This window comes from Amia ocellicauda, chromosome 18 (assembly GCF_036373705.1).
Source record: "Amia ocellicauda isolate fAmiCal2 chromosome 18, fAmiCal2.hap1, whole genome shotgun sequence".
Lineage (NCBI taxonomy): Eukaryota > Metazoa > Chordata > Actinopteri > Amiiformes > Amiidae > Amia > Amia ocellicauda.
The window spans coordinates 890,674-913,387 of NC_089867.1; the positions used below are offsets into that span (position 1 = coordinate 890,674).

The window sequence follows — 22,714 nt, forward strand, 5'->3', positions numbered from 1 at the left end:
TCCACATCAATCTTACCTGTGGTTTCAGAGAAGAAGACGTTTGAAAATTTTCCCAAATGTGTCACTTAAACCAAACTGGCCACCAGCCCATCTGACATATGGATTCCATATTGCATATGGCATCGCTCTACACAGCTGTGTATCACTGTATCAAGTGTATTGTTTGTATAAGCTTTTGAAAATAATGGCAGAGAAATTATAATAATGAGGCTTCCAGGTGATTCCAGTCAAGAAATGTATGGTTTCAGACTCATATAAATCAGATGAAGGCACATTTTGACAAAATCAGTTTTCATGGTCAAGTTCCCCCTCTAGTGGTCAAATATGTTAAAGTACAAGCCAGTATTAATCTCAAAAAATCAACTACCCTGATTTCAATGTATCATTTTAAATTAAATTAGTTATAATATAAATAGCTCTGGTATCATAATAAATTAGTAAACAGTTTATTATACAAGTCTCGTTTGTGTACATCAATCTAAAAACTTGTATAGCTTAGAACTGCTGCAAGTTTACAATTCACAGTTACCATCACTAAACCTCGTTTAGTTGTTTACTTTGTTTCACTGCATTGTCACATTGATTACCTATGTGCACGTTATATATAGTTACAGCTTGTAAATGCAATGTTTTTCATTAAGGGGCAAATATCTCCAATTATTAATATTAAGAGGCTCCGTGAGTAGGTCCGTTTTATCGGGTGTAGTTCGCACAGTAAATGTCTTATGTTCACCCTTTCAATTCTTCTGTGTAGAGCGAGAAATTGTGCACAGTTGAGTATATAACATGTCACCATTAGTTATGATTTCACTGAGAGAGAAGAGGACAAAATCGTCCCCCACTGTGTTTCATCGTTATCTATTTAAACAGGAACTGATGCATGGATCCAGCCAATCTCAGTTTGAAACGACTTTCAATTGAAAGCAATAATCCACCGCTACAGATTCGGCAAAGTCTTTGCTGTTGTACCACTGTTCATTTTCCTGTGTGTATCCTGTGTGTATTTTAATATCTTGTATTGCTGTGTGTTGTTCATTACATTTAATTATAGTTTCTTGTTACACTTTTGGTTTGTCTCTGGTATTTCTTGACCATAGCTGAAAGAATCCCTGACTCGTTTGTGTACTAAAACAAACCAAGCAAATAAAAATAAACTGTAAGCAGCTCATAACTGCTGCAGATTATACATTCGTAGTTACCTTCTAAACCTTATTTAGATGTTTATTTGAGGTTTCATTTGGTTGTCACATTGATTAATGATGTGTGCGTTATATATACTTACACCTGGAAAAGCAAAGTATATCACTAAGGCGCAAATAGCAGCAATTAGTTTTCACTATGTCTGTGTGTTTAAACTAATACTTTACATTATACTACTGTTGCAAGTGACTGATTGTGACTGGACTGGGTCTTTTGTTGATACGATGTACATGCCAAAGACCGAGTATGTCCGTTTTTTCAGGTATAGCTCGCACAGGAAACGTCTTATGTTCACCCTTTCAATTCTACAGCAAAGACCAAGTGATTCTGCACAGTGGAGTACATAACATGTCACCATAAGTTACGATTTCACTGAGAGAGAAGAGGACAAAATCGTGCCCCCATGTTGCATCAGTAACATTAAACAGGAAGTCATTCACTCGTGGTTGCACTCAATCTCAGTTTGAAATGACTTTCAGTTGAAAGGAATAATCCAGCTCTACAGATTGAGCAGTTTAACTGACGTTTTACCACTGTTCATCTTAATATATTATTTTAATAACATGTATTCGTGTTGTTAATCACATTTAATTATATTTTTAGTTTCACTTTCGATTTCTCCCTCGCTTTCCTTCACGGTTTCTCTACAGCTGAAACAACCCTCACTATAAACACATTTCAGTTTACACTATTTCTATTTGCATGCAGAAGTGTCTGTGTTTAAAATAATATTTTCCACTCTAATACTGCTGCAAGTGACTGATAGTGTTTTGTTGTTACGATGTACATGCCCAAGATGACTGCTTCGTTTTTTTTTTTCTCAGTGCTCTTTGTGGTATATGCTGCTACCAGTGGTGACAGTGTGTCATTGCAGGCTAAACAATGAATAAAATGTACAGTAAGTCAAAATCTTTTGTTCATTACTGCCATGTTTTTGTATGTAGAAACTTTCTTTAAGAACATGTACACAGTCCAAAGATACTGTATACCAAAGCACACATCAGCCGCTTTAACAGTTTATGAGAAATCGAGGCTGAAGTGTTTTTCGCATAATCCAAGATGGTTGCCATACCGTATGACTTAAACATTTTTGGAAATAGCCAAATCAAGTATTAACATAAGCGCAGTATGTACTATAAGTCTCAAATCTCAACTCTTTACCGTTCCTGAGAAAACAATTTTTGAAAACTGACATTTTTTGTTTGGACTACAATCAAGATGGCTGCCAAACAGTGTTACATGATGGCGCCATTTTGTGGTCGAGTGACCATGCCATAGACTCCTACATCCATCCATGCCAAGTTTGGTGACTTTTTAGACATCGGTTCAAAAGTTATAGGCATTTGAACATATTCTGGAGGAAGAGAAGAAAAAAAAAGTATAATAATAATAATAATAATAATAATGACCAGTGACCACCACATTGCTTATGGAATCAATCCTGTCAAGTAACAATCAATCCAATACATTCTAACATAGTTCCATACTGCACCATATGCATTGATTTGCAACTTGACCATCTCTGAAATTTGATTGGCTCATGACGGCCATCTTGTTTCTTCAATCAACTTGCCTTGAACAAAGCTGATAGAGGAGCTAGCCAAGGTCACGTGTAGAAAATTTCGAATCAATCGGACCAACCATTTCGGAGAAGAAGATCTTTAAAGATTCTTGGCCAATCCAATATGGCTGCCAAACCATGTGACTTATCGACTTGTCTTGAACAAATCTGAATATAGGCTATAACATAACTTCACAAACCAAGTTTCACATCTGTCCCATCTGCGGTTTAGGAGAAGATTTTTGTAGATTTTCCAAAATGTGTCACTTAAGCCACTATGGCCACCAGACCATGTGACATATGGCCTCCATATTGCATATGGCATAGCACTACATAGCCATCTAGCACTGTATGAAGTTTCATGACTTTTCGTCCAGCGGTTGGTTTTTATAGGCTATTCAAAAAAACGGCGGAAAAATAATGAAAATAATAATAACTAGAAGTTGCATGCAACTTTTAAGGCTTCCATGTTGTATCAGAAGGTTTCAGATTTGGGCAGGCATTTGTAGTTTAAATGCATGTGTTATTACATGTGTAATTTTCAATTCTAATCCACTGTAGTATACATTTGAGGTTTTCAATCTTTTGTCACTTGAAGTGTGTATTTCAATGTCAGTGAGGTATAATATTAATTTATTGATTGCATGCATCAATTTTCTAAGTTACCATTGTATTTTTCACTTAATTCTAGCATATATGTGAAGTTTGCATTGTGTCATTCAAGATGCAGAACGCAATTCACAACTAGCCTTTAACACCCTTAGTAGGACTCTGTACTAGTGTCATGCATGCCAATTTGTGTCACAGTGGGTATAAATGGCATGGATTAGAAGGCACCAAAGCTGGAATCAGAGAATGCTACATGGCGGACAAAGCGTGCGCCTGGGGAACTTCTCATGAACAAGCGTAATAGTGGGGCATAAGGTATGCATGTGTATGAAGTGGCATATGCATGTGTCCGTTGGTTTTGGAGGAGATTTTTGTAGCATTTCACAATTTAGACTCCTATCACAATATGTAGCAACACCATGACACCAGTATGTGCAGTTTTCACTGCATTTGTAGGTATAAGTGGTTTCAACAACACTTGTGAGTTTCGTGAGGTTTCATGCATGTATAAGCGTTTTATGGATATTTGAATGTTTCAAGTTTTCTGCAATTTCCAAGTTTGTCCTCATGATGGAGGTAGAGGGCTACGTAACGAATGTCAGTATATGGTTGAGGCTGTCATTTTCATTGGTGTATAGCAGCCATGTTTTTTGTCCAATCAACTTGACTTTTTCTCAGACAGATGTTTGTACTAGTGTTAATCACTGAAAATGTAAGCACCTTAGGATTCACTGTTCTGTAGATATTCACTGCTGCATGTGACATGGCTTTCAGTATCGGTACCAGTGCGCTGTGTCACCGTTGGTGACAAAACTCACCACAATCAAGTATAACATTGTCATTTATTATTGTGCCAAGTTTGGTGAGTTTTTGAATATGGCTCATGGGTTTCTTTGGGGGTCATATTTCATGCTTTCATAAATACGCGTATTTTGCATTCGTGCTCAGTCATTTGCTTGTGGCTGCCATGTTCTTGCACGCAGTCACTTGCCTTTTGCACATTTGATAGATTGCAGTATCTATGTAATACATACACAGTTTTAGGGCACTGGGCTTTATCGTTCTGGAGTAGTAACCGTTTTCATATTCGCACACGGATTCATGTTAAATCCAACATTACGGTTAAACCGTGTACCCAACAAACTTCATTTTCTGGTTTTCTCTTCAAGGCAGAGGCATACACACATGTGCAGAGTTTCATGTGTGTACTGCATTCAAGTGTGCAGGAAATGTGTAACTTGTCTGAAGTGACGCATACGTTTTTTTTCATTGGCCCACAGCACCCATGTTTTTCACTGGGGCAACTCGCCTTTAACAACCTTGGTAGAACTCTACAGTACTGTCATGCATACCAATTTGTGGCACAGTGGGTATAAGTGTCTTGGAGTAGAAGGCACCAAAGCTTGAATCAGAAAACGCAGGCTGGCGGACAAAGCGTGAGACCGAGCAACTTCTGATGAACAAGCGTAGCAGTAGGGCATAAGGTATGCATGTGTATGAAGTGGCATATGCATGTGTCCGTTGGTTTTGGAGAAGAAGATTTTTGTAACATTTCACAACTTCGACACTCATCGCAACTTGGCGGCGGCACCATGTAACCGACACGTGTAGTTTTCACTGCATTTGTAGGTATAAGATGCGTCTACAACACTTGCGAGTTTCGTGAGTTTTCATGCATGTTTGAGCATTTTAGGGGCATTAGAAGTTTTGGCAGAAGGAAAAAAATAATAATAATAAATAATAATTAAAAAAATATATAATAATAATAATAATAATAATAATAATAATAATAATACACTTCGTGCATGGAAGCCTAAAAATCCTAACAAAAAAAATAGGCTTCCAGCACTTCGTGCATGGAAGCCTAATAATAAAAATCCTAACAGAAACAATAGGATTCCAGCACTTCGTGCATGGAAGCCTAATAATAATAAGAATAATCCTAACAATAACAAAAGGGTTCCAGCGACTTCGTTGCTTGGCCCCCTAATAATAATAAAAACTGTTGTACCACTCCACCATCTTAATAAAAAGAAAATTAACCTTTTTGCATGTGTTTGCATTGCTTTCCAATGTATTAAAATGCAAACAAACTTTATTATTCTTTCATTTTATACAAATTATACACATCTAAATTAGCGGGGGTGGGGGGTGCTTGCAGATCGAGTTCAGGCCAGCGACGAGAGCGGGGCGGAACGTGTGAGCTTGTGCATTAAATTATCTCTTGGTTATGTTGGTTATTCTGTGTCAGATCACTCTCCTCCATGATTGTTTGTGTATCTGATGCACATTTCTTGCCTGCATCCGGCACATGTGGAAGAACCGTGAAGAACGCAAAGCATCGTCCAAATGACCAAAAGAAATGCCGTAAAGAGTGGGATTAGCGACAAACGATAGAGCATATGAAACGATAGATGTTTTTCTATTGTCACACGATATATATCGTCATATCGCACAGCCCTACAGCTGCCTGCCAAAGCTTGAGGGACACAGTGGACACTCAGTCCATTCACACACTCCTCTCTCTTATCTCTCTCTCTGTTGTTCTACTGGTATGTTTATTGCTGTGCGAAAAAGCTTATTCTATCAATATTTTTAGTAATTTGTGATCAATAAATGTTGGATGTCTTTTTTACTGTAATCATTTGAATACATAATAAGCAAAGTTATTAGGCTATATTCTAATCTACAATTATATAGTGGTAGAAACTCTATACACTGAAATGTACAATATTAATAATACACGGAGAACAGTTAACCACTTCAACTCCAGATGAAAAAATGAAATCTTACCTGGGAAGCCAAGGTTATACTGTTCGTAAAGCAAAAGTAATAGGACACAACTGACACTAAATTATGTTTCCCTGTTCTCTGTCAGTTGTCTTGAAACCAAATCATGTCCACACTATCAACGACACACCTTTCTTCGGGACGGATTCACTGGGGTCACTTTGCTGTGAAGTTTGCTGTGCATGTTCTTGGTTTCTGCTTGATGCAACTAAGCCCAGCACAGCTCTGAGAAGCTGCTGCATGAAGCGAGCTGTGGCTGTGACACAAAAGATTATGCAGAAATCAAGAGGGAAGTGTTAAGCTGAATGAAATCTACTACTGCTCCCTTGTTAGCGGAGGCGAATGTCAACTTTCATTACTCAATGAAATTACATCCAAATACATTGATTTCTGCAGGGTTTGTGGAGAAAGGTGGTTGCTTTCTTGTAGCGCAGATTTGCAGGATCCAACCGATCCCATTGGTAGAGCCGTGCAGACCTGTGGAAATTTGCGTTACACGAACATTATTGGCATTGATCAGATGCGTCCCATGTCAGACAGCTCAGTCTCAAGCAGCCAGCGCAGCAAGTTGTGGGATACGTGAACACGATCAAGTTTATTGGTAGCTGAATGCTATGACTGAATGACACGGTAATTAGTAAATTAATTAAATTCTATTTAGCATAGAAAACTTTAAAATACCGATATGAAGGTATAGTAAAAGTCCAAATCGGTCTGTAAATGAATACTGGTATATATATTTTTTTATTTTTATGGTATACCACCCAACCCTAGTAGTAACTAGGTATGTTTAATTGAACAAAAAAAATTGAAAGTCCTACTTTTTCCAGACTAATGGAACAAAGCCCCTCCCCCACAGTAATACCGATGATCGCAGTGAATTCTTCAACGGTATATCAATTCCAAAAATCTGTCACCGGCACAGCACAGTGTCTTGTTTAATTTGAATGAAAGAACTGTCTTTTTACAATAGCACAACTTCAATTTTGGAGCACGTAAAAAGAAAACATCCACACGTCTTCAGTTGCAAAAGTGATTCGCAGGAAGAGCTCACTCAGTGAGTTTTACTTTTATTTTAATCAATTACTTTTGCATCAGTTTAACCAGCAATATAATTTACTATATAACGTAATGTAATTGTATTATACAGACGTTTTACAGTATATACACTAAGGCTGTGCGATATGACGATATATATCGTATGACGATAGAAAAACATCTATCGTTTCATATTATGCTATATCGTTTATATTGTGGTGTCGCAAATTGCAATCTTTACAGCAGTATTTTACGTCATTAGGACGCTTTGCGTTTTTCCCCGGTTCTTCCACACGTGCTGGATGCAGGTAGAAATGTGCATCAGAAACACAGACAGACATGGAGGAGAGTAAACTGACACACAATAACCAACATAACCAAAAGATACTTTAATGCAAAAGCGCACACGTTGCGCCCCGCTCTCGTCGTCGGGCTAAACTCAATCTGCAAGCACCCCCACCCCCGCTAATGTAGATTGATATAATTTGTATAAAATTAATAATAATGCTTGCTTGCATTTTAATAAATTGGAAAGCAATGCAAACACATGCAGAAAGTATCATTTTCTTTTTATTAAGATGGTGAAGTGGTTCAACAGTTGTATTATTATTATTATTATTAGTAGTAGTAGTAGTAGTAGTAGTAGTATTATTATTATTATTATTATTATTATTATTATTATTATTATTATTATTATTAATAATAATAATAATAATAATATTATTATAACAATTTTGTATTAACAACGTGCTGTACCGGTAAGCAGAATCGAAATGCGACAGTCAGAGGTGAAATGTCCCTGTCTAGCAGATGTTAATGCGCCATTATAAACCCGGCTGTGCTAAATCTACCTGAATCTATACTTTTAACAGCGCATGTGTTGCGTGATTACTATTACTTGTGTTATTGTTGTTATGTGACAGTAAATCATACTGTGTATATTTATATATGTGCTCTGAGGAAGATAAGTTGAAACGCGTAAGCATTATAATGTTCACTTTTTCTCCAATACATAATTTTTGAGACCTCGGTGAATATCGACTGTTTTTAGACGGGAGCTGCTGTCCATCCTTCCTTGACCGGATAATTGTTCTATATAAAATCCCTGGGATAAGGCACCCCGCATTTAAGATTTATTAAAACTATTGTAACGCCAGCTATTTTTAAACTTGTGTGTGTGTGTGTGTATATATATATATATATATATATATCCCATAACAACATAACACACAACACTTGCCCTGTAATGTGTTGCATTCTGCATATATTTAACATGACAGCCTGCATGTAGTATTTGTTAGTTTTGCTTATTGAAGGAATAACGAAATACTTGTAGTTTGAATGTCTTTGGTCTTATTTTGTGGCTTGATTGGATAAAAACCAAGAAATAGAGATATATATCGTATATCGTCCAAACTTCTAAAAATATTGAGATATTATTTTTAAGTCATATCGCCCAGACCTAATATACACATATGAAACAGTTAGGGGGTGGGGGTTCATAAAGCAAATGGAAGCATTATGTCCTGCCTTCCTCACAGCGGCCATGTTTTCTTGTTGTTGATGTTGTTGCTGAAATCCAAGCTAATACTATCGTGTTTGTCTTAGCTTGTTGTTTAAACTGACGCAGGCGTTCTCTCATTTTGTGCTTAACAAAACCAGGACCTTTGAATGATTTTTCTCACAATTATCTGAAAATAATTACTTAAAATGCAGGACTGGTGATCACCCTAAATGTAACAGTAAGCAAAACTTGAACGGACATAATAATATATAATATTTTTCAGACGAAAACAAAGATGACAAATGTATTTTTGTTTCCATTGTAAACAATAGAAAAGCCTGTGTACTGTATTCTCAAAAATATGTATATTGTTAAAGCTAATGTTTCGGTTGTTTAACCTTCATCAGAACTGTGACTAAGGTTGAATGACCAAAACACTATACCTCAGGTTTTAAAAACAAAACTGAGACTTTGAAATGTGCAGGAGAGTTTTTCGCTTTTCATACGAACCTTATTCAGAATGTTACTTGGTTTTTAACATTTTTGAGTGATTACGCTCTCCTGCATCAGTCAGTCTTCTAGAAGATCTTTGCCTGCATAGGGGGTCCCTATCATTCACAACTTTGCACCTAAATCTGGGATTCTGACTCTGTGGTGTCACTCATAAGAGCTAGACCAATCAATGTTATTGTTCCGTAAAAAAAATCCTTAAAAATTAAGTAGGCCTTTCAAATATCTTTCAAGCTTTGTTAAACTCTAAGAAATACATGTCATTATTTGCAAACTTATGAAAATCACACCTCGTATTTATCCAATGTAAAAAAGTATCCCTTTCGAATTTCCTGCTTATTACTCAGATGATTTACAGATAAATAGGCCTCCTGCTAGAGACTGAAATTCAACAACAGAAAAGTATGGAGTGAATATGCAGAACAACAGGAGGAATGCCACTCACCTTCCTAGCCTGTCAAAAACCGGAGCACTTGGTTTGGTAACATTGTTGAAGAAGAGATCCAGCTGAAATGCATGAGGAGAAGTCTCCCTGGGGACAGAGGAAAAGTGAATAATTATACTTGCCGGAACTGCAGTAATACAGTGAGGGAAAAAAGTATCTGATCCCCTGCTGATTTTGTACACTTGCCCACTGACAAAGAAATTATCAGTCTATAATTTTAATGGTAGGTGTATTTTAACAGTGAGAGACAGAATAACAACAAAAAAATCAAGAAAAACACATTTCAAAAAAGTTATAAATTGATTTGCATGTTAATGAGGGAAATAAGTATTTGATACCCTATCAATCAGCAAGATTTCTGGCTCCCAGGTGTCTTTTATACAGGTAACGAGCTGAGATTAGGAGCACTCTCTTAAAGGGCCATGTACCATCAAATCTTGGGTGAGAACCTCCTTCCCTCAGCCAGGGCATTGAAAATGGGTCGTGGATGGGTATTCCAGCATGACAATGACCCAAAACACACAGCCAAGGCAACAAAGAAGTGGCTCAAGAAGAAGCACATTAAGGTCCTGGAGTGGCCTAGCCAGTCTCCAGACCTTAATCCCATAGAAAATCTGTGGAGGGAGCTGAAGGTTCGAGTTGCCAAACATCAGCCTCAAAACCTTAATGACTTGGAGAGGATCTGCAAAGAGGAGTGGGACAAAATCCCTCCTGAGATGTGTGCAAACCTGGTGGCCAACTACAAGAAACGTCTGACCTCTGTGATTGCCAACAAGGGTTTTGCCACCAAGTAGTAAGTCGAAGGGGTCAAATACTTATTTCCCTCATTAACATGCAAATCAATTTATAACTTTTTTGAAATGCGTTTTACTGGATTTTTTTGTTGTTATTCTGTCTTTCACTGTTAAAATACACCTACCATTAAAATTAGGGACTGATCATTTCTTTGTCAGTGGGCAAACGTACAAAATCAGCAGGGGATCAAATACTTTTTTTTCCCTCACTGTATATACAATAATAAATAAAACTTATATAGCCCTAAGTATTTCGTTTTTTATGTATTTATATAGGTACTTTGAAAAACAAACTACAACTGGATCCGCTTCAAAATAACATAACAAAATGACATCAAGTCAATCAAATCAAAGTCAATCGAATTCAGCCGTTAGTACATCAGTCCATCAGACTGTGCCATGTTACTGCAGGAAACAAAATGGCTGCAAAAAACCAATACAATTTCAGCTGTAGTAAGCTGTTGATCATGTTGCCATATTTAACCATAGGACATATATCAATGTGTGGTAAACATGGCAAACAAATTCCATTCAGAAATTGTATTTATAATACTTATATATTTAATTATTGTTCTTTACCCATAAGAAATAGATTTTCATTTTTACAAATTAACTTAATATTCACACTTCAATAATACAACCGATTAGCCATAACATTATGACCACTGACAGGTGAAGTGAATAACACTGATAATCTCATTATCATGGCACCTGTCAGTGGGTGGGATACACTCACCTAAAGGATTATTAGGAACACCATACTAATACTGTGTTTGACCCCCTTTCGCCTTCAGAACTGCCTTAATTCTACGTGGCATTGATTCAACAAGGTGCTGAAAGCTTTCTTTAGAAATGTTGGCCCATATTGATAGGATAGCATCTTGCAGTTGATGGAGATTTGTGGGATGCACATCCAGGGCACGAAGCTCCCGTTCCACCACATCCCAAAGATGCTCTATTGGGTTGAGATCTGGTGACTGTGGGGGCCAGTTTAGTACAGTGAACTAATTGTCATGTTCAAGAAACCAATTTGAAATGATTCCACCTTTGTGACATGGTGCATTATCCTGCTGGAAGTAGCCATCAGAGGATGGGTACATGGTGGTCATAAAGGGATGGACATGGTCAGAAACAATGCTCAGGTAGGCCGTGGCATTTAAACGATGCCCAATTGGCACTAACGGGCCTAAAGTGTGCCAAGAAAACATCCCCCACACCATTACACCACCACCACCAGCCTGCACAGTGGTAACAAGGCATGATGGATCCATGTTCTCATTCTGTTTACGCCAAATTCTGACTCTACCATCTGAATGTCTCAACAGAAATCGAGACTCATCAGACCAGGCAACATTTTTCCAGTCTTCAACTGTCCAATTTTGGTGAGCTTGTGCAAATTGTAGCCTCTTTTTCCTATTTGTAGTGGAGATGAGTGGTACCCGGTGGGGTCTTCTGCTGTTGTAGCCCATCCGCCTCAAGGTTGTACGTGTTGTGGCTTCACAAATGCTTTGCTGCATACCTCGGTTGTAACGAGTGGTTATTTCAGTCAAAGTTGCTCTTCTATCAGCTTAAATCAGTCGGCCCATTCTCCTCTGACCTCTAGCATCAACAAGGCATTTTCGCCCACAGGACTGCCGCATACTGGATGTTTTTCCCTTTTCACACCATTCTTTGTAAACCCTAGAAATGGTTGTGCGTGAAAATCCCAGTAACTGAGCAGATTGTGAAATACTCAGACCGGCCCGTCTGGCACCAACAACCATGCCACGCTCAAAATTGCTTAAATCACCTTTCTTTCCCATTCAGACATTCAGTTTGGAGTTCAGGAGATTGTCTTGACCAGGACCACACCCCTAAATGCATTGAAGCAACTGCCATGTGATTGGTTGGTAAGATAATTGTATTAATGAGAAATTGAACAGGTGTTCCTAATAATCCTTTAGGTGAGTGTATATTAGGCAGCAAGTGAACATTTTGTCCTCAAAGTTGATGTGTTAGAAGCAGGAAAAATGGGCAAGCGTAAGGACTTTGACAAGGGCCAAATTGTGATGGCTAGACGACTGGGTCAGAGCATCTCCAAAACTGCAGCTCTTGTGGGGTGTTCCTGGTCTGCAGTGGTCAGAACCTATCAAAAGTGTACAAGGAATGAAAAGCGGTGAACTGGCAACAGGGTCATGGGCGGCCAAGGCTCATTGATACACGTGGGGAGCGAAGGCTGGCCCGTGTGGTCCGTTCCAACAGATGAGCTACTGTAGCTCAAATTGCTGAAAAAGTTAATGCTGGTTCTGATAGAAAGGTGTCAGAACACACAGTGCATCGCACTTTGTTGCGTATGGGGCTGCATAGCCGCACACTAGTCAGCGTACCCATGCTGACCCCTGTCCACTGCTGAAAGAGCCTACAATGGGCACGTGAGCATCAGAACTGGACCACGGAGCAATGGAAGAAGGTGGCCTGGTCTGATGAATCATGAGTTCAAGGTGTTGACTTGGCCTCCAAATTCCCCAGATCTCAATCCAATCGAGCATCTGTGGGATGTGCTGGACAAACAAGTCCGATCCATGGAGGCCCCACCTCACAACTTACAGGACTTAAAGGATCTGCTGCTAACGTCTTGGTGCCAGATACCACAGCACACCTTCAGAGGTCAGTGGAGTCCATGACATTATGGGTCAGGGCTGTTTTGGCGGCAAAAGGGGGACCTACACAATATTAGGCAGGTGGTCATAATGTTATGTCTGATCGGTGTATACAGTTATAAGTATGCTCTATTGTATTTTTTAACCTAAGCATTAAAATGTCATGTCTGTTACACATATTCATGTTATTATTCACAATTTATTTCGAAAATGTATTATTAATGTTTTGTGTGTGCCACATTGCATGTTAAGGAAACAGAGACATTTGGCCTACACATGTTTGTCACTAAGAGAATGGTTATTGTTATTGTTCCAGTTCCATTGTTTGTTCTGCAAATTGTGACACTTTCCAGAATTCACAAGAGTTTTCAAACGTTTTGAAGTTGGCTATAAAAACTGGAATGGTGAAAGACTTCGTCAATGAATTTAGCATTTATGTTGATTCCATTTGGGAAGGCAGTGCGGAGCCACCTCCCTTCTTTTTGAAAATAAACTTTTCAAATTGAAACAATGCAAAAAGGGCTTGTTTTGATACCAGGTTAATTCACAGGTCTTTCCTTATTTTGCTTTAGGGCCAACGTTTACTGATCAATAACATTGATTGGTCTAGCTCAGAGTCAGAATCCCAGATTTAGGTGCAAAGTTGTGAATGATAGGGCGCCCCCTATCAATCATTCCTGATCTAAAGAACTGCATACTTCTAAAAAAATATATATATTTTTTTTTATTTACAAAAAAAGTTTCTACATCTACAAAGTACTATAACTCTATTAAGCTTTTAATTATCATCATCTTAAAATGTCTGGTAAGATGCCTTGATCATTTGCAGTAGTTTTTAGTGACTGACTATTGAGACTACTGAGTAGGCCTAACTATTGAGTTAAACATCAGCAGGAGAACCAAATCAAGTATTCACAATTAAAAAAAAAAAACATGAGTTATCAAGCAAGAAATTACACCAAAATATATACATTTAAAATAGTCCTGGTGACAATGTGGCAGGTATTAACAATTTTTTTTGTTAAATCTTAGGGGTGGCTTACCCAAATGCTCTGTTGTCTGGCAAGCTGCTGTGTGCTTTGATGCCTGGAGGGATGACTCGCACTTCTGTGATAAGGACACCATAAGGAAATCGAACTACATCCACATTTGTGAACTGTGAATAGAAAAGCAAACGAATACATAAATGAAGAAAATCATAATTTTGGAAATTTATCTGATACTTGTTAGATCCATTTAAGTTTCTACAAACTTTTTCTTGAATGCCAACACCAGGTGCAAGGAGTTATAAGCTGATGTAGGTAAAATTCCATTGAAATGTGTGTTAAACTGGTACAAATTTTACAAATTCATAAAAGCAGCTCTTTAAACGGACACATTTTTTTAAAGAAGCAAAGTGTTTTACAATTCTCTGAGATAACAGTTTTGAGTCTGAAAAAATGAGCTAAAAGGCAGCTCATAGCATCAATACATTGTTTTGAAGCTAGGTCCTCTTTGAAGGAAATCTTATGATAAACACACATTCCTGGGGAGTCAATTCTTTTTAAGAAAGACGGGATCCAGTTTTGGATTTGTAAGTATTATTATTTGGTTATTTGTATTTAATCTACAGTTTTGTTAAGGCAACTTGGATGTGTATTTCAACAACACCTAGACACCTCTCACAAAACCCTTTGTACAGTGGGTTCTGTTAGTCCTATCAAGACACAAATTGGTACAGTTGTTGTCTATACACCACTGAAGAGATACGTGGAGATTCCACAAGTTATACATAGAGGTGCCTTCTTTAGGTGATGTGAAACATGATTTTGAATATTGAAACAATGTGTAGAAAAATCTAATTTGTATTATCTTGTGTTATGTGTATTGTGTACTACTTCTACAGAATGTAGTATATATATGAAATAAATGTATCACATGAATGATCTGGGATAGTTAGCACACTTGTCAAATTTGCAGATGATACAAATATAGGTAGCTCAGCAGGTACAATCTTGGCAGCACAGGTTATTCAAAGGGACTTAGATAACATTCAGTTAACATTCACCTGGCAGATTCAATGTGGAAGGTATTACATGCAGGCAATAAAAATATCCACTATAATTACACTATGAGAGGAATAGAACTGGAAGACATAAGGCATGAGAAAGACCTAAGAGTTTAAATGGACTAATAACTTTCCCCATTCAGACAATGTTGGGAAACAACAAAAAACAGAATGCTAAGGTATATTGTGTGACCCTACATCTTGACGGCACTTAGCTTTTACCATCCAGGATGTAGGACCTCACTTACTGTACTTGCCTGTGTAAACTGGATGTTGTAAAATGTACTATATTTTGAATTGCTATGTTTTAAGTAAATTTAATTTGTAATGATTTATGCCTTTACCGAACTGTATTTTTGCACTTTGTTTTGCAATTATGTTGTAAGTCACTCTGGATAAGAGCGTCTGCCAAGAAATAATAATAATAATAATAATAATAATATTATTAATATTGTCAAAAGTGTAGAATTTAAAACAAGGGAAGTATTGTTAAGACTGTACTATTTTGACCTCATCTGGAATACTGTGTACAACAGTTCAAAAAAGTAGGAGGACTCTTCTGTGTTATTGTTCAATCAAACAGTAGGCACAAATACAAAATAAAGGTAATACAAAACACAAACGGAATAAAGATTTAAAAGAACAATGTGCAAATTACATTGCAAATAGTTTTCTTCAGTGTTACAAAGTTTCCAACTTTATTAAAATAAATATTTTAAAGAACTATGTAAATTAATCAGTTTCGGTGTTGCTGTTGTTATTATTACAAATGTGCGCTTTCAGTTAGGGCTGTGCCATATGACGATATATATCGTGTGACGATAGAAAAACGTCTATCGTTTCATATTATGCTCTATCGTTTATTCTGTTGTGTCGCAAATCTCACTCTTTACGGCAATATTTTTGGTCATTTGGCAACGCTTTGCACCCCCCACCCCCGCTAATTCAGATGTATATAATTTGTATAAAATTAAAGAATAATAAAGTTTGTTTGCATTTTAATAAATTGGAAAGCAATGCAAACAGATGCAGAAAGTTTAATTTTCTTCTTATTAAGATGGTGAAGTGGTACAACAGTTTTTATTATTATTATAACTATTTTGTATTAACACATGCTGTACCATATACCGATTTACCATGACAGCCTGCATGTGGTATTTGTTAGTTTTGCATATGTAATGATTAATGAAATACTTGTAGTTTGAATGTCTTATTTTGTAGCTTGACTGGATAAAAACAATAAATAAAGATATATACTGTATCACCCAAACTTCTAAAAGTATTGAGATATTATTTTTAAGTCATATCGCCACAGCCCTACTATTAGTTATGTTGTGTGTGGAGGTTCTATGCCAAAAATACCAACATGACTGTATGGCTTTAACAAAGATCGCATCGGAGCTGCAATGTTACACTATTCATTTTAAAAACAATTAAATGGGGCCTAATAGGGCTGGAAGGTTCGTTCGGTATCCAGACCTTTTTTTTTTTTTTTTTTACAAACATTCTAAGGTTTGTCGCATGCCAATCACATAGATTTTTTTTTTTCGTTATTAGAAACTGACAATGTTTGGAGAGCGAATGAAAGGTAAAGGGAGGCGGAAGAATTAGTCAATGTGTAAGTGTGTTCAGTGCCTGAGACCTTGTGTGCTGCAGTAATAGTAAATAAAATGATTTGTTGTAGCACCCACAATGATGAGTTGGGTCTATTCCTTCGAAGACCCCCGCAAGCGTAACAATACTAAACCACATCAGATGTCCCTCATAGACTATCTAAATTAAACATTAGATTTACTGACTACTTATATAAAAGTTCCTGGATATAACAAATATCAAAACCCTAAATTGCTAGTCATATCAGCAGGCATTGAACCAGATTAAATTTAATCAATGTATTTTGAAAATTAAGGATTAATATACGATTCAAAAAACATCTGCTGTTTGGAATTGTTTGCTAAATGCACTGAAGACCCCCAAGAAGCGTCATTTAACCAACTGTTTAAATTATTTTGCATTAATTAGGCTTAATGGGTCAATTGAATAGAACTGAAAGTAGCATACTGGAGATGATCCCGTGTTTAGTATGCAGCTCCATACTAACTCTGCAAGTTCATTGCAATTGACCCATTATTATTTTTATTATTAATAATAATAATATACCGAAAAATATAGTCACAGATCACAGGAAAAAAAAGATGGTCACAGATCATTTAGTTTCGATCGGATTTCTTTGCCATTTCTTTTGGATTATTTGATGTTCTATCAAACATAGAGAAGTTCAGAACGAATTATGTAACCAAATTGTTGTGTATTAGTACACTGTAAACAGAGTTTTCCATGTTCACATTTTGAGCTCTCTACGGGTAAGTGTTGCTTCTACCAAAACGTGGATGGTTTTGTTTTGATCGGTAATCTGGTTCAAGAATATGTCATAATATGTGCCCTCCTAAGGGTACCAGAGGGGTTTGTCAGCTTAAGGGGTTACATTTTGTTAAACAAAATTATTTCATGATTTTTTTATTTATCTCCAATTGTTTATGTCTTCTATGCTTTAATTTCAGAGTACACCGAGACATTAAACCACGTAAATTTCAATAAAAACTGGAAAAATTGAGGTGTTCTAAAACATTTGACATTGGAAGTGTATGTATATAAGTATAAATATCTGAATCAACATTGTATATTAAATAATATAATATTATACACTTTTTGTATGAGAAATTATCAGTTCACAATATACATTTTAGCTGGTGTTTTTTTCCTATGTTACAGATGTAGGCTGTAAATTAAAGAGATTAAAATTATCTCCCTACTTAGATATTTATCTAACAGTACAAAACGCAATCCCCACATATTGCAACCAGAAAGTGCTGTGACTCATTGTCTATTAGGCCGGTATACACCGATCAGCCATAACATTATGACCACTGACAGGTGAAGTGAATAACACTGATAATCTCGTTATCATGGCAGTGGGTGGGATAAATTAGGCAGCAAGTGAACATTTTGTCCTCAAAGTTGATGTGTTAGAAGCAGGAAAAATGGCAAGCATAAAGGATCTGAGCGACTTTGACAAGGGACAAAGTGTGATGGCTAGACGACTGGGTCAGAGCATCTCCAAAACTGCAGCTCTTGACGGGTGTTCCCGGTCCGCAGTGGTCAGTACCTATCAAAAGTGGTCCAAGGAAGGAAAAGCGGTGAACCGGCGACAGGGTCATGGGCGGCGTAGCTACAAACCAGTCAGGGTGCCCATGCTGACCCCTGTCCATTGCCGAAAGCACCTACAATGGGCATGTGAGCATCAGAACTGGACCACGGAGCAATGGAAGAAGGTGGCCTGGTCTGATGAATCACGAGTTCAAGGTGTTGACTTGGCCTCCAAATTCCCCAGATCCCAGTCCAATCGAGCATCTGTGGGATGTGCTGGACAAACAAGTTCGATCCATGGAGGCCCCACCTCGCAACTTACAGGACTTAAAGGTAGGGTGTGCAATCTTTTCCAGATTTTTTTTTTATACTGGTTGAAAGTTGCTTCACATCCTGATAGCAATCAATAATTTAAGCGGTCTTAATGAAAAAAATATATATATATATCTTCTGTGGAAGGGACAGGACTTAAAAAGGTTCGACCAATCATTGCATTCGGTCCGAATGTAATGATAGGTTGTCCTTCTTGTCTGTCAATCTATATTTGCATACCGCCGCGCAACTTGTTCACGCAGACAATTACACGTCAATTACACGGGTTCCTTGATGCTGTGCAGAGCGTGAGCGAGAATGGAAGGCGAGCCGCAGCTACTATTTTTAAAAACATAATAACCGTAAATAAGTTGTTTATGTTCATTATTATTGTAATGTCTAACCTGTGAATGAGACATGAGGTAATCTGAAACTGTTGCGATCGTTTCCACCCACACGTCTCTCCTCCTGGCGCTGAGACTCTGCTCTGTGTGTGTATGTCATGTGTGATGGAGGGGGCGTGGCTTTGGAGACGCCTCTGAAGCGAAGGCAGGCTCTATGCTTTCATAACAAGCTTGCTAACTGCTGGCTTCTTGGATTGCATACCCTAGCTTTAAAAGATCTGTGCTAATGTCTTGGTGCCAGATACCACAGCACACCTTCAGAGGTCTAGTAGAATCCATGCCTCGATGGGTCAGGGTTGTTTTGGCGGCAAAAGGGGGACCTATACAATATTAGGCAGGTGGTCATAATGTTATGGCTGATCGGTGTATAAGGTACAATTATCACTTGCCCCCTTGAGCATGTATGCCTAATCTATCAAAGAAGCCTGCATGTCAGAACTTTGCTCCTGCGGTCAGGTGGTCCCTAATGTCAGACCCTGTAACATGTAGGAAAGTGAATATCCATGTGACAGAGAACACATCCAACACATGAAACAATGCGAAAGAAAGGGTGCAACAATAACAATTAATAATAATGTCCAAACACCAAAACAGTTACTCTGACCATTACAGCTTTATAGTTGTTTTCTGCAAAAAATGTTTTTCAACATCCCCCTAACATGTTGGAATCCCATAATTTACTATAACATGGGGGGGTCCTTTATTGAAGCCCTGTGTGTGAGTCACTGCAAATATTTTGTATAGCAAAAAGCACTTACTAGTAGAAAGAGTAGGATTTCTTACAAATTATAAATTTCTTATATATAAAATGTAATAGCAGATGCTTGAAACATAAATGTCAAATATTAAATCATTTAATCAGGTATAACAAATTCTTATTTTTTTCTTGGTTTTTACCACTCTACCAGGGGCTAATGCAAATAGTGCAGAAGCTTTTACATGGTTTAAAATTTTCATTCAGATGGTTTAGAGCAAGGACATTTTAGGACATTCAATTGCACTTCTGGAAAGTAATCACTCTCAATAAAAAGGAAAATATCAGATTAGATAAACCTTTTGCTTATTCTACAGTATTAAATGGATCATACAAATGGCCCAAATACTATAGTATTTAATAATACAATTTATTAACCCATTATTATGGCCAATGTATTATTCCACTAATGTAGGCCTAATAAATGTTTACATTTATACCTTTTGTCCTCTAGAATCGAAATACTCTGTGCTCCTTATGAGGGCCATAGAGAATTCACAATTACATGGAAATAATTTGACTCCGTCCTGTGATTTTTTTTTTAATTTTCATGTATTTTGCTATCAATAAATTGTCCCTGTTTATTTCACACTTTGGTACATCACTGCCAATGCACTAAACTTTATTATGGGTTGCATATGTACTTTTAAAAATGAAAGCATGCATATGCTTCAAAGTTGTACAAGTGAAATAAAAAACATTATTTTGTATCAATGTCAAAAGTTAATTGTGCATAAGATTGAAGGTTAAATTGATTTAATATATAACTGACCTTCTGAAACTAATTTGAAATATGTATTATTTTATCTATTATAGTTTAACATGTTGACAACGTAACTTCTGAATCCAAGAACATACCCTTTTAAGTTACCAATTTCTTAAAAAAAAAAAAAAAAGTGCTGAAATTGCAACTTCCAAGTGTTAAATGTTCATTTGGAAGGGTTCAGAGATGCATGTTAAATTGTTTCAGTTCTATATGTCTTTTTCCTACCGGGGTGATAATCAGATAACTAAATAAAATAAAATAAAATAAAATGTTTTATTTCAACAAGTTAAATTACCAGTAAGACAAGACAACTATTTTTATAAATAATGTAGTGATATTTGCAAAAGAAGAAGTAATGTTAATGCAAAATGCTATGTTATAGATGCAAATCAATTCACTGGATGGAACAATAATTTGTTCAGTTTAAATGCTTTGTAGAAATATAAATTATTGTATTAAATGAAAGGGTGTAAATCTATACAAGAAGAAAACTGTTGCAATCAAAACTGCAGAGAAGAATTCACTACATTTTGTCGTGTCCTATCGAGATATTTAAGATGGTGTGGTTGTTCTCTTGTCCATGTATTCTCCATATTGTTACACCAGCAAATCTGGAAAAATAGCTATCAATGTGTTTTTCTCGTTACGAATTTGTCTGTTAAAGGGTATCTTTAACCTTCCACCCACTTTTCATTTGAAAATTGTACCCTCATTTACCCGAATTTTGAAAATAATTTGACACGAAAATCTGAATTCCTACTTATGACTTATTTTTGTGGCGAAATGCTGTTGTGGACCGATTACACAGCGAGTTTGAAAATCAAAGTCAACGATGTGATAGCGCCGGCATTTTATATAGATCATACATACATACCTACACGTGTGTATATATATATATATATATATATATATGCATGCACATATACAGTGTTTGTGTGTGTATGTATTTACATGTGTAGCCTATAGGAAAAGGACGACACTAGTAACTTTTTTTTTTTTACCAACAATAGTTGTTCCGGTAATTGTTGTCAAACCATAAAGCACTCGTAATTTAATTTTACAGAACATGTTTCCGTATTGTTGTCGTAAAACAATATAGATTTTTGTAGTGAATAACATTAATATTTATATAATTTCATGTAACTAATATGATGAAGTTCTGGATAGTATTGGTTTGGTGGTAGATAGTGCCGTACATCCGTAAAGTAAAATGCGCTAATGAACTTGATTGTTCTTGATTGTATTCAATAAAACTGCTAATTGACAATAATCTAACAGACTAATGAGAAGAATGTATGTTAGATACGCAGATCTTACCTCTGCACTCTGATGTTTAAAAGTGTCTACAAACAGAAGCTCCATTGAAGAATCTGCCGCCATGTTTCTTGTTCACATAACGATTAACTTCCGGGTGCATCACCTAATAACATCCGGTTGTTAGAAGGCAGGAATTACAACAAAGGGACACATGTTGACTTTTGATTTTGTTGAGTTCATGTATTTATTTATTTAAAAACGAGAAGTGCGATCAGTTCATAATTATATATTGAATAACAAATACTAAAATACTAGAGGGTACTAAGCCTAAATGTTGGCAGTTTTAATTAGGCTTCCAAGTCGACTGGCTGGAGTTTTATTGTTATTATTATTATACTTTCCGTCAGAAAAAAATATCCGTCTAATTTTATTTAACTACAAATAAACCGCTAATTAATTTAACTACATCATATCAGCCTCTCAAAAGATTTCTGTAGGAAATGTTTGGATTCCTGCCAGATTAAAAAACAAACGAACAAAAACACTTAATGCTTTGAAATTATAAAATGCATCTAAACAAGATCATTAGAAGATAAGTGCGTTATAACTGTAACACTGAAATGCCTTTCCAGATACATCATGAAACAAAATATATCACCTGGTATTTATTTTATTTTATATCATACAGTAAGTAATGTTAAGTATGGGATTGTAATCTCAATGCAATATTCGGATTTCAATAATGTGGGAATGTTTAGTCATTGTGTGATGAATGTATCAATATAAATAATTAAATCGTAGCACATCGTGTTTATAACATATAGACAAGAAACATGTACTGTAATACTTAGGTAATGTAGTATAAATATGCAAATTATATACACCGATCAGCCATAACATTACATTGACCACCTGCCTAATATTGTGTAGGTCCTCC

The 22,714-nt window shown here is 36.6% G+C and overlaps 1 protein-coding gene across 1 annotated transcript in view; it reads right to left on the reverse strand.

The window, feature by feature from the left end:
- The window catches only part of virma (vir like m6A methyltransferase associated), an 86,107-nt gene extending 64,190 nt beyond the window's left edge, over positions 1–21,917 (reverse strand). The window contains exons 1-3 of the mRNA XM_066690409.1: positions 21,838–21,917; positions 14,134–14,246; positions 9,658–9,744 (exon numbers count right to left, since the gene is read on the reverse strand). Of these exons, the coding sequence (XP_066546506.1) occupies positions 9,658–9,744; positions 14,134–14,246; positions 21,838–21,900 (263 nt within the window). The 5' untranslated portion in view covers positions 21,901–21,917. The remainder of the gene's footprint in view (positions 1–9,657; positions 9,745–14,133; positions 14,247–21,837) is intronic.
- Positions 21,918–22,714: the final 797 nt, after the last annotated feature.